We start from the raw sequence: 14,390 nt of genomic DNA on the forward strand, positions 1-14,390 counted from the left end.
TTTCCTTTAATTTTAACATAAAATATTCCAATATCAAATTTAATTAGGTTCAACAATTAAAACGTATGCAGTGGCGTCGCGCGGCGGTTTGTTTGTCACATTGAATGCGGTCCCTTTGAACGTGCCGCGGCATTGTACAAATGATGCGTAAAACCGTATTTTCAGTAAATTAATAAATGAAAATTATGATAATAAGGCATCAAACACATTTATAAACTATGTATCACTCTAACTATTGTTCTGAATTTATACTGACCGACTGTAAAATATAATTCTAATCATTTTATACAAATTTAAAACGCATCACAAGGCAACCGTAGCGGAAAATTATATGGGCGAATAGGTCCCTTATACCAAACATGTTAGAAATGGATTTAAATCGAATGGAATTTTTCTACTACTCAAATAAAAAAAGGTGTAAATATATATTTTATTTACTCTAAATGTAGTAACAAACTATACACATATAAAAACTTATTAAGGTATTACCTTCGACACGTAACTTTTCAGCCTTCCCTCATTTAACTTTCTATGAATTTTTCCCCCTATAATCTGTAATTTATTTGCTTATCCAGATCCCAAAGTAATATACCATGTGTTAAAATTCATTACAATAAGTACAGTTTTAATTGTATTTGTTAACAGTTAGACGGGAGTTCCTTTTGCATTCATAATAATAGCATAGATTTCAATATAATTATTACATACTCGTTAAGTAATTATTATAATCATTGAATAGTGTATATGTACATAACATTAAATTTATTAATGAATTATATACGTCATAGATTATAATAAAAAAACATGGATTATATATAACGAATGTGTTTAAAGACATTGCTGATGTGTTGAGTTCTAACTGTGATATTTCTGAAAACAGTTTAATTATATTTTTTGAAACTTAACACGTCATTAAACAAACATTTTACTTTGTTTAAGTTTTATTTTCATTGAAAATACTTAAATATACTCAATTTATCGTCGTGCCCAAAATATTTGTTGTATTCAAACACTTATGATTAATTTATAAAGGAAAATATTAATTTAATACATTTTTTTTTATTTAAGATTGCACTTTAACCTTTAATATCAAAGTTGTTTGTAACGTTCCGTTTATTCTTAGAGTTCTTTGAATAGTTTTATTGTATTATCTACGAGTAATAGGAGCTGTGGTTACAGAGACACAGTACAGAGGTATCAATGTAATCCTTCCTTTGCAGTGGCCGGTGCTAGTGCACAATGGGTAATCCTCGGAACGTTCGAGAATTCACACACGTTTGTTTCTGCAGTGGATCGGGTCAGCCGAGCTTTGATATCGCACCGTTCCATTTATATATTAATCTTTGTTTATTGTTCGGAAATCTATTCGTGTTCCAGAATATGTAACGGGGTCATGGCTAGATTTAAATAATCTGTGTATTGTATGTAAATAAAAAATATAACAAAGGTGCTGTTATAAACTTTAGCGGAACAAGAGCTACGTTTCGAAAAAAAATATTTTATATTAGATCAAAGTAATAATTTATAATAATAATACATGATTTTATTAATCTCGAGAAACGTATGAGGAAAAACTTTATTTCGGTTTTCAAAATACACGGGAATACGTAAGATAACACACTTCACATTAGCTTTACTTGTTGTAATGATATCTTCCGTGGCGATTTCTTCCATCACTGAGAATAACGTGCGAAAGAGATAACATAGTGATTAAGTCATGTAATCCCTAGTAGTCTATTATATGTATATGAGAGTAAGGGTCCCGTTTTCGTATGGCACGACATTCCAGCATGACCGGTGATAGTTTAAGCGCGGAACCAAGTGCTTTACGTGCTGTCCAACTCCAGATATCATAAAACAAAACTAGTGTCTTGTGATGCAGCCTTACAAAATAAAAATCAATACTTTTTAAATGCAACGAAAATTTTTAATAACCTTACATCAAATTCGACCGGTGTAGAAAACCGTTACTAAGCGATAAATACATTAAATTAATGTTATTAAAAAAAATATATACTTATAATATATAAAGTAAAAAGATCAACGAAAATGACATCGATACGTGAAAAACAACTGAGATAACATCTTTTAAAAAGAATTAGGCATCAAGGATATTCGATATCCACGGCGTCTTGATAAGAATATATTTCAGTTTTCTACCTAAGTATATTTTTCAATAGCCTCAGCGGGGATGAGTCGTCATAGCGACCAACTGGATCCCATTGAACAGATCTACCCTCATCCGATATTGTGAGATTGAATAGTTTATTCTGTAAACTCGAGAGCTTCTTACTGATAAAATCACCTTTGAATGTTTAAGTCCGGTATTACTCTTAAATACACTGATTCAAATGTTGAACCGTTTATATTTCAAAGACATGCGATAATACGCTTTTAAATCATAATATTTTTTTAAACTAAATTTGAAATTGTAAAGACATCTGGAATTTACCCATCGTGGTTTCCTCGCGATGTTAAGGAGCCAAAAACAATTGAAATATAAACAGAAATGAAGCACGTGAAAATTCAGTGGTGCTTGCCCGGATTTGTTCACGTGACACGCTCCACGTGCTCAATCCACTGGACTGAACCTTTATTTATACAAATTTTTAGATGCTTTTGTTTCTTACACAATGACACATAAATCTAACCCATTAGGGTAAGATTTATGTGATTAATAAATTATTATTAATGGATTAATAATACTTTATTGTATTCTATGAGAGTATAAAATTTATTTGTTAAAAAGAAATAAATCAGTTTGTTTTTTATTTTATTTAACAATTTATTTTGTTACAACTTCGATTGTTCAAAACTACGTCATATACTTAAATCTTCCGCTTTTTTAATATTCAACAAGTAACCCAAACTAAAATCCTGCACGATACACTTATATTAAAAAAAATTATAATATGTATTCAGTTTGTGTTTAAAAAGGTAAAAGACACAATTTTTCTAGAACATATTTTCTTTAGGAGTTTATATAAGATTTTTTCACATCGTTTAATCGTATTAAATCTGAGAACGTGAGATGATAAAAATAATTACAGTAGTTAGTTTAAGAGCGGATATAGCTAACGTGATCCGGCGACACGTGAATCCGGGAAGGCTATAATAAGCTTAACAAGCGTACCGAGCGAACTTCCTCTGAAAAACTCTTGTTTTTATCGCCTCGACGCCTCGATAAACTAAGCAAATATTGTAAACATTTCCACTTACTGTGGAAAATTCAAAGGTAATCCCGGCTTATACAAAAAAAACCACCCGACGCTTTATAATAGAGTAACAGAAGACGTAATTGAGATTTTTCATTCTGCCGGCGAGAAAAAAAGACGAGATTGAAATTGAAAACAATCATCGAATCGAATCTCTTAGCCGAGTGGCTAGAAACAAACGGAAAGAAACAAATTATTTGTAGCCGGCTAATTGTCGACAGATCAAAGCGGGGAGCTAGGTAAATCCGACCTGTAATATTTTATTTTCGAACGGCAAGTGGGCGCGGGGTGGGACGGCCGCGGGCGCTATACGCAATTATTGTTATTACAAAGAGATTGCCGCTGAGCCGGCTCAGGACTCGAGTTTTTTACACAATTTATTCCAACAACTCATAATTGTTGTTGCGTCGTAACTAGCTGTATCTAAATCAAACAAAAACGACGTTTTAGCCGTGTTTATTTATAAAGGGAATTCAGTTCTCTGGCATATTATAGTAAATATATAAGTGTATGTTGTATGACAATCGCAATAAAGAGACATAAACAAAGTGGTTATGTTATTAAAAATGCAACTTACCAATAAAAACGAATATTTGATGGTGAGCATACCGCAACAGCATTGATATTGACACGGTCTGCAACAATAGAAAAGTTTAATAAATACGTTGAACGCACACATATAGAATGTATTTTGAATTCCGAATTTAGATTGAATTCGAAATTCAAAATATCACAGTATACGTGTAGCACACTACGCAGAGAGCCCAAAACAAATGATTATTAATAGAGCAATTAGGAAATTATAGTTTCTAAACGTACATTGATCGTATAAGTCGTGTCTGTGCACAGGAAACATTTGCCGAGGCCGATCGTACTCCCACTTAAATGGATTCAATCTGCACTAAGCGTTTCATTAATGAAATTCAATCGTGGCGAACCGCGCGGGGAGCAAATGATGTGGCGAAAAGATTGATAGCGGCTCCGAGATATCCCCACCTGGAGTTGTATGGGATAAACAATACTGTTTCGTCCAGAACTTTTAGTATAATTGTTAAATTATCATTAAAAATATAATCATTTCGAGTTATAGAACCAAATTCAAATTGTCAAAATATACTTTATTACAACTACGTTTTAATAAGACTTTTGATTCTTCGTTTTACAAGATGTCATTAAATGTAATGTTTAAGTAGACTTCATAAAGGAAGAAAATTTTCAATTAGGGCTTATTTAAAAAACAAAACAAACAGAATTGTATATCTAATGGTAAATGGTCAAACCTGCCAGTGAGCATTGTTACTAAAGATAGCTATTTCTTGCACAGTTAATGCACGGCCAACCAAGGGATTAAGGGTTCTTATTCCGTAATACCACTGTCTCAAAGAACCTTACGCTCGGAACACAGTATTGGTTTGAATAACTCGAATCGAATAACTTAGTCCATATGAAACGAACTACGATCGAGGACCTCTAGTAGCGGGTACAATTAAAAATAAAATTCGCATATACTTAAATAGAAGCATCTAATTATATCTACCAGCACTCTATATCTGTTAAATAAAAAGTGAACTATAGGAATATTCAAGTGGAATGACCACAGAGTATCATATCATAAAAGTGCCGCATATCCAAAACCTTTTCTGTCATGGAAATCAAATTGTCGTGAAAAAAATTGCATCGACCGTCGAAGCGTTCACCGCATCCACGCAATGGACCGTGTGTAACACGTTCACGGGCGACGGGCAAGCCGTAGTTTTTACAGCCGCCGTAAAGTGAAGCATCGATCCGACCGTTAATATTAAAAGGCAGTGCCGTTAATATATGGCAGCGTGTACCGCCCCCACTAGATCGATCAATCACTGTATCGCTTCTTGTTTTTACGCACAAGTTTCGGTTGCACTTGTACGGCTTCGTATTCGAAACTACTCATTGTTTAAGTGTTCCAACAACAAACTCAGCTCTATAACATTAAAGGCATCAAGAAAATGTTAATAATAGATATATTTTAATACGATTTCAATAAACTTCGAATAACTTGGATATTCCTATCAACATAACATATATTTGTTTTTATAACTTATGTCAAGCATACTTTTTTTATTCGTAAAAAAAAACTACTGACATTCTTCACATTCGTCTCTGTACGACACGATTCAAAAACACTTTTAAAAAGATTCGAATTAAATATTTACGTAGGCATACGACAGTATGTCTTTTTCTGTATGTAACACTAGATTAGATTATAAATAATATAGCATACATTTACATTGAAAAATCAAAAAATCAATAATAGATATACATAGCTTGTTATATAAGCTTTTTATAAATGTAGGTACTTTCCTGTTACCCAAATGTGCAACACATTCCGCCGAAGCCAATACAATTGAAATTTCCGTCAGTTATGAGCGATAGCTAGTAATAAATGGTATTTTGGGGATAGCTGCATTCCACAATTTACTTTGTCCTTTGACAGGCTCCCGTGAAACCGGAGATATGTTAGGCAATACGCGTGCCGTTTGACAATTGATTAATACAATTTCTCTGCGAGTTGACGTCGCTATATGAGATTAGTCTATCGGCGTTTATACCGATACGTTGTGTAACAATAACGGTAACAAAGCACTCGCTTTTAATAAAGCCATTCATCAGATGTAAGAGCAAATTACAGCAATCTTTAAAAAAAAATTTGGACAATTTTCATTAACCACCTGAATATTCCAAGTTATTTTTTTACCCGGGTAAGTATTTTTATATCAAATCGTCTTTTTCGTTTCCGCATTCAATTAGCGTTGCCTTTACTGTTATCAATGTTACCACATCGTTTTCCTTAAATTTTATTAATTGAGAAAATACGCAAGATATATATCCGAGGTGTTGATTATCTTGACAAAGTCCATTATGAAATTACAAAAAAAAAACATTTATCTAAAAAGTTCGATTCTCTAATTTTCCTAAAACCCGTACAAAATGTTGTTAAGGAGTTTTGTTAAACACACATAAGACGTGCGCGCGGTATAAAGGTGGAATTTGGAACCGTAATAAACTTTGAAAGGGCTGTAAAAGTGCAATAACTGTAACTCGGGGAGAGAGTCCTGATTTTAGTGGCGAGCGAGGGGCCGCGCCTCGCTTTAACTATTAATTGATCTATAATGCCACTGGCTATAACTCTTATGGTATGTGGTTCAATATTTGGGGATACATTCGCAAAATAATGTCGAATTGCAGATATTATTACACATCCACGGACATTATTTAATTACAGGAACACTAAAGTCACAAAAAAAAACTAGAATTCTGATTTTGCACTTTTATGAACATATGTATGTTACTGAGAAACAATAATTTCAATAAAAAAAAAAAAAGAATTGTAGAACGATCCAAAACATGAACACGTAAAATCTTAATAGTACTATATTCAGAAATTGAATCACCTCAGTATTGTACTTTCTTGGAGCACATTGAAAACGATTTAAGCTGGTGAAAATTTTCCAAATGTTTGGCTCAGGCAGTATTTAGTGATCCGTCTGAGCATATTCTAGTCTTTGTTTTACAGATTGTTTAGATTTATTGAATGAAACTTTGAGGAATTAGGTTGCATTCTTTTACCAATGTATTTTTAGGGTATCTTCGACTATCGTCAGTCTATACTGGATTTCTTGGTTTAACTAGTCTAGTGAGTTTATCCTCGAAAGTCTCTATCAGATTAAGATCTGGCGATCAAACTCTAAGCACTCTTAAGATACAATATCGAAAACGTTTTGAATTAGATAGATAGATAGAAAAAATCTTGAAACTTTTACTACAGTATGGAGCGAAACAGTGTTAGCATTCAAATAAATTGATGTCCATGTTTGTCCTGCTACGAAATATCCCTCAATGAAATAAACATTTTTTACGATGAGTAGGTATGTTGTATGATCCTATGCAAATGCCTCCTTGAACTGGCCCCCAACCGTTTCTATTTAACAATTAACTGAGCCTATTCTGATAGCCTAGCCTGATTCCTCCAGATCATCTTCTTTAACCTTCCGTCATTGTTAAAGTGGAAATCGTTAGTTAAGAGTTCTCTTCACATATTAACATCACAGTTTAGTCATGAAAGAGCAAAATTGGACATAACTACTTGATAACAATTTTTAAGCGACGTTGCTCTGGAAGTTAAGCATTCCATTTTCTTTCTATGGTTATCGTCACTTAGCACACTGCTTAAATAATTTCGTTATGATCTCTCATCATAAACACCTATTGGTCTTATCTTTGCGGCCTCTTGATTGATAAGCTACATTATGTAAATGATCTCTTGGCGATTAAATTCCGTATATTCTCCATTTTGCCGGTAGCAAAAAACATTGCGAGCAATTACGAGCTTTCGAGCGCAATTCACTGTAAGTCCGGTAAAAATAGACAAAGAATACTGGAAAGCTTACAACAAGACGCATATCGCTTTGATTGCATTATTTTATAAATAAAATATAAAATATCGCTTCCGCAAAAATTAAAATGGATATAAGTTGTGACGTGCAATAGTGTTGTATTATATATTAAGATGTATAGGTTTATAAATTGTTAATTCTTTTTTAATTGTGATTGAGTATATAAAAAATATATAAGAGTCTCGTGAACAAAACATTCGTAGACATTGTCGAAATATCGAACTCCAAATAAAAATAAAAAAACATGGTAAATATCCCGTTTTAAATACATATAGTATATAAAAAATATTTTACAAAAATTGGTTCCACGAATTACCAATACTGAATTCCTGAAAATCAACATTGGAAACATCGAATATACAATATAATATGCACGCCTACGTTCGACTACGGATGTATGTAGTAGGAGGCGGTATGTATATATGCAGGTACCCACCCGGTAAACAATGGATAAACTGGCGTGTTCTTGCAGAGGGAAATCCGATATGCTCTGATAAAAAGGTATAATTTTTTTTTTATATAAATCTCGAAAAATTGCCACTTTATAAAAAAAAATCTAATTTTGCTTCATTGAGTCATGACTAATTTTTGCTGGATATTTTTCTTCAGCATCTTGAGATACGTTGTAGAATTTTTAAACTTAAACTAGGTCGTTGCTTTTACGAAAAACAAAAATTAATAAGGCAGGAAAACCTCAGATGAAAGGATATTATTTAGAATTTGTAAATAATGTATAAGTTTTAACAACAGGATCCCAAAAACGTTCAAAAATATTCAATTGTAAATTAGTAAAGAATATTACGACACTAATGACTTCTTAGTTGATTGCACATATTGGGAATGAGACGATCGCTTCCAGTCTGTATGAAATAACGAAAATATATTAATCGTTATTGCATGAAATCAACAGTAGTAAAAAATAACATTTAAAAAAAAATAAAATCCCGTTGAACTTCCTTTGCTGGTTCTTCTCAGGTCCGAACTATTCATTTCCTGGACACTTCTATATCGAATAAAGATTTTTGACTTTGACTTTGATTTAGTGTCATATTATGTAATGCGTAGTTACATAATATAATTTTTATTGGATATGTAAAAATCAATTTCCTAGAGTACAAAAGTAAGAAACTTCGAACTGTTCTTAGTCTCTTAAAATAATACAATAATGGAATTTAGTGTCAAAATATATTGAGATTTAATTAGAATTTTAAAATCAACTTGTATAAAATTATAAACAAAAGTTGCAATTATCTAATAAATACATAATAGTATTAATAATAATTATATTAATATTTTTCATAGTTTTATTGTTTTTATAATAAGGAATTTATTATTATATTAAATAAATTAATTTATTTTTTTAATTTTATTTACGCCATCTATGAACGAAAAGATAAATTAAAATAAAACCAAGTTCTCGCTACTCAAATTCCTGCATCTCCTATTGGTAACGCTACACGACGTTAGATGGCGTTGTTTCTGGCTGATTTAAAGTTACTACTTTTATTTACATATTATTTAAAAAAAAAATTATAAATGTTGCTTAGAAAGTGAAATGTTAAATAATCCTCAGTCTTCTAATTTCGAATACCAAATCAATGATGACAGTAAAAGATAAATCAGTATTAACTATAGATGTAATTACTCACGAAGGCGTCCGCTCAACGTGAAATTAATTCAGATTAATTAAAATAAACTGGACAGACTATCAACGTAAAGCCAAAATATTCTAGTTTAGGAAGGTGAAAATTCCATGGGACACAAATGTTTGAAATTTTTACTTTCTACCCCCTAATAAATAAATTGGAGGGGTAACTTTGTACTACGAAGTCCAGACAGGCAGCGAGTCATTATATATTTGCTAACATAATTGAATAAGGTATCCATGATACTGTAATATTAGTATTTATTATAAAAACATAATGGTGTACTCACAAAGACGAGCATTATGAAGAAAGCGGCTATGTAGGAGCTGCGAGCGGTCAACATAGACACGAAGCGATAGTGTTCACCGGTTATAACATTTCTGCAACAAAATATATTTTTAAATATAAGACTAGAAACAACTGATTAAAAAAACCACCTACTTGACTAGCATTCGAATTCTTTATAGTTTTGCAATTATTTATAATAAAATATTCATTTTATAGATTATTCTATTAATCAATTTGAATTCCTGATTTTATTGAATTCTATAATATAATTTAATCGCGATCTGGCATACCGTGTAAATATACCATGCGTTTAGATTATTTAAATTACTAACAACAACATAATTAAATACTTCAAAATAAATTCTCGTCAATTTCTCAATACTAATAATATAAAGATTTGTTTGTTTGGTAACTCTGAAACTATTATTTTTATTAATAATAAAAACTAAATCAGTCTTGAATAATACTTGAATTTCAAATAATTCCTTAATCAAATATATTCATATTCATTTATAAAATACAATATGCTACTAGGATTCATTTTAGATGTTTTTTTTTATTTTTTATATACATAAATGATCTTTTTCCTATGTAAAAAAATATACATAAATAAAATTGCATTGCTCACTAACGTTGCTTTATTACTTTTAAAGTTTTCATAAAAGCAAATTCTGACGATGTTTACATTTACATGTTCGCGTGCTTCTGCAACACATTCAGCGTTACGTCATGGTAATATCACAATATAAAAAATAATGCAGTAGGACGACGCCTTTGATCTCGTGGAAAATGCCGACAACTTCTAGACGGCGTTAGGATGCCAGGGTTGTCACAAGTAAATAATATTTATAAAATTATTTTTTATTGCAAATCAACATCGTCAGTAATATTATAACTTAATATAACAATAAAAACAATTTCGAATTCTGTACTTAGCTCAGTATACTGGCCAGTGGTTATGTCAAAAAATCATCTCATCGTGATGATGATGAGATGTCTTTTATATCATCTCATCGGTAGAATACGGCGTCTGATTTATGACGTAATTATCACTGGCCAGTATACTGATATAATATAGTAATATAAATCAGCATGTATAAAACGGAATCCACCCTACATTTTTGATTCAAATAAAAAAACAGACACGCGTTTGCCCTCAATGATGTGTCCCGAACTACTAACATTATTTTGTTTGCAGTTCAGGCTCGGCAATCCCGCCTCTCGCCCCTCACACCCCGCACGATTGCCCTGTCTAAACGTCTTCGTTGGACGACTGTATGGTTTTTTAGACTGTGGTAATATCTTGACATTGGACGATCAGACGTATTCCATCACCGACAGTATGAAGCGTCACATCGGATGTAAGCAGGTCATTTTTTTCGGGCGATTGAGAAGCCAACTTGTCCTAGAATAAGGACGCATCTCGCCCCAGGCAGCCGTCAGATTCAATCGTCTTTAAGAGAGGATTCCAGGTAAGCGGACTAACAAAAGGACTTCAGCCCATAGAGACTGTAGGAAACCTTGGGAACTTAGATGTTATGTCCATTGTGCCTTTAGTTACACTGACTCACTCACCCTTGAAACCGGAACGCAAAAATAGTAAATTTGCGGTTTAGGTGTAAAATATATGATGAGTGGATGGTCGCCACCCAGAGAGGCGTGCATAAAGCTGTACAATCAAGCGGTCGTCCAAATAAAAACATACTAACCTCAAATATCCCTTATTATCCTCTTGTTCGGCAAGACTTTTAATCGAAGCCATAAGAAGATCGTCGTAACCCAGAAACTCATCAAGAACAATACGAGAGAACGTATCGCCGAAACACTCATCCCTCTGAGGGTCCAGAGTGACGATTTTAACCGGTATCTTCAGACGAAGCCTTGCACTTGGGGATAGACGAAGAAATCCGTATTCCAGTGAATACTCCAGAATATAATCCTCATCTTGAATAAAGAGAAAATCGAAATGTTTAGTATAACTGTATTTACATAAGAATTATTAACATTAATGCCTATATTAAACTACTAACTAACCAACTAATATACAAACAATAATTAAAAAAGGTTACAGTACAAATCATGACTGCGTAGAAATTCCAAATTCCACGGTGGAATAGTGGCAATAAAGCTAGTACTGGTGAAAGGACAGCTGGTTAATTTTTTTTCCCATCGGATCGGAATTGCGATTCAATTAGGAAATCCGACTAGCATTTTTAAATGTATAGTTATATTATATCGGTCCTTAATTGTTGACCATGAAACACTTTTAATGGAAATCTCAAAACAAAGTTGTCCCAAAACAAACTAATTATCCTAATTACAAATGACACTTCAAAACCCCATGTATTATATTACAGACCCTACCTATAAAAGTTTCTATGATATAATAGACAGTTACAGCAGACATCCAAACTTAGGGCTGCAACTGAGAATTCCTTGACAGAAAAACAATAGCTAAGCCCAGGTTTCGAACCATCGGATTAATAAAGCTTTATAGTTTAGCCCCAACCCAAAAGATGCAAAGATATTGTTTGTTTTTAAAAATATTTCAATCGATGAAAGAAATCGGTAAAAATTAACAAATTATTTATTGATAAAAAATCGAGCAATGACTTCGATTTGAGGTCGATTATGAAACGAGTGCCCATAAGAGAAACTCGATTTGAAACTGTTACGAAATCTCACCTTTTGTTGAATCGTTCACAGCGGATTCATCGAGTGATTCCTGAAATAAGATAAAATAATTATTATTCCACTACAAGTATTTACTATTTTATTCGAAAACTTTTTTACTTTTTGTAGTCAAGTTGACCTTATGTATGCCTTATAGATACCATAGGTTTTAGTAAAAAATGATGTCTTTTAAATTTTAGGTCAATACCCACATTTGCTTAAGCAAGTTTATAATGAATTCATCTAGTACTTCGTAGTGATATCCTGAACATTCATCTGCTTACGGCAACAAAGGTACTTGGAAAACTAAGCTTCGATCTTTCTTTATAAAATTTTACTAAGCGAATCGAATTTACAAGTAATTTATTTACTATTGTTTAAAAAGGGACGACAAGTAACGCAAAATATATACTATATAAAAGGGAACGCCACCAGAGGGTTATAGAATATATCCAGTTAAATTGTTATGATTAGGTTACTTGGTGGTACGACTTAGTGCATACCCGTCTGGGTAGGGGTGGGTACAGCCCACTCATCACAGCAACACCACCAAGTAACCGTGATGCAGCCAGTGTAACTACAGATACAAGGGAAACATGTTCATTCCCAAGGTTGTTCGGAAATTGTTGATTTTAAGTAGGGAGAGGGTGTTTTATATTCCAGTTACCGTCAGGTGGCCAACTTCCTAGTGTATCTAATTAAAATAAAGGAAATCTATGTACAATTCTTTGAATCGAAACGTATATACGTAAGATATTCAATGAATAACGCTAGCGCAATTAAAAAGCAGCTTACAAGAATCATAAGGATAATTCGACTTGCCATTAGACGTAAGTTTATAAAACAGGCTTGCGTTTGCGCAGAGATTTTTTACTACACCTAAAAACATGATCATATGAATTCATGAATAAATTTACCTTTGCTACCATACTTTACTAAACCCATTCATTATAAAAAAATAATTACATTTTTATAAGTCAACATTCAGTTTTAAACTGTTCAAAATTACAGATAAATGTTGTCAAATCAAGAAACCGTTTGGTGGAAGACAAATTCATCTTGTTTTTAGTAACGCGAAGTGATATTAAAAACAAATAAACATCAAATGATATGTGTGATATGAACATTCTAATTTGAAATGAGACAGGTATGGTTAGTGCGTAGTAGATATTCAAGCAATTGGAGCTTGATACGAAGGGTAGTTGTAATGTTGGAAGAGAGAAATGAGGATACCGGGGACTATCCCCGGTATCCTCATTTCTCTCTTGGTACTGATTAAGGTATCTGATCCAGTAGCTCACTGCACTAACTATATAAAAAATATCTTATGTAAATAACAGAGATCCACAATGAATTGGCGACAGGAACATTATAGGGATGTCTATGGTATATCAGAGGCGTGGAATGCAAAATGCCCATTAAAAGCGCGTTGTACGCTGTATGGGAGTGTACGTTGTAAAATTCCAGGTGATTCTGGCGAACTCGATTTCTCGATTCCCACCAAGCAAAATTAAATGAATTAGCCCCTTACATACAACGAAATGAACATTTACCTATATGTATTTTAAACATGTAAAAAATCATATCAACATAATTAAATCGCAGTGAAACGTACATGCTGATAAAGAAAATTATGATAGTTTTTATTTGTCCTCATACATGTATTTATATATTAAAATATTAACATAATTACTAGTACAATGTGTAAAATGACATGTATATGTTACCATATATTACCTATATATTCAGAAAATATAAGTAATGCACCGTCATTATGTACGTAGTATCGATTACAGTATTATCTTTACAATGACCTAACAAAACTTGAGGAAGAATCTTTACACTATATATGTATAGTTTATATATTACATATAATGCTTATAATAAAATAAATTTCTTATAATACAAATCACGATAAACTGTATCAAGTTTTGACTGTATCTTTTAACGGATTATTTACTGGAGCTGAAACGAATATTCGGCTTCCATTCGGTACTTTTTTTTGTACTTATTTATATCGGTTACGATACGATCCCGATTATTAGGTAAATTAATAATGTAACTTTTCTCAATGCTGATGCAATGTGTCATTGCAAATCAATGTATTATTGCTACTTTAAAAATTCTTCTCTTTA

General features: G+C 32.3%; 1 protein-coding gene across 3 annotated transcripts in view; it reads right to left on the reverse strand.

The window, feature by feature from the left end:
• Nucleotides 1-14,390, reverse strand: part of LOC125070405 (membralin) — a 99,604-nt gene that overhangs the window by 80,846 nt on the left and 4,368 nt on the right. For all 3 annotated transcript variants that reach the window (XM_047680265.1, XM_047680263.1, XM_047680264.1), the window contains exons 4-7: nucleotides 12,268-12,307; nucleotides 11,292-11,526; nucleotides 9,584-9,674; nucleotides 3,793-3,850 (exon numbers count right to left, since the gene is read on the reverse strand). In XM_047680265.1, the coding sequence (XP_047536221.1) occupies nucleotides 3,793-3,850; nucleotides 9,584-9,674; nucleotides 11,292-11,526; nucleotides 12,268-12,307 (424 nt within the window). The remainder of the gene's footprint in view (nucleotides 1-3,792; nucleotides 3,851-9,583; nucleotides 9,675-11,291; nucleotides 11,527-12,267; nucleotides 12,308-14,390) is intronic.

The sequence above is a fragment of the Vanessa atalanta genome, chromosome 17 (genome assembly GCF_905147765.1).
Source record: "Vanessa atalanta chromosome 17, ilVanAtal1.2, whole genome shotgun sequence".
NCBI classification, from domain to species: domain Eukaryota; kingdom Metazoa; phylum Arthropoda; class Insecta; order Lepidoptera; family Nymphalidae; genus Vanessa; species Vanessa atalanta.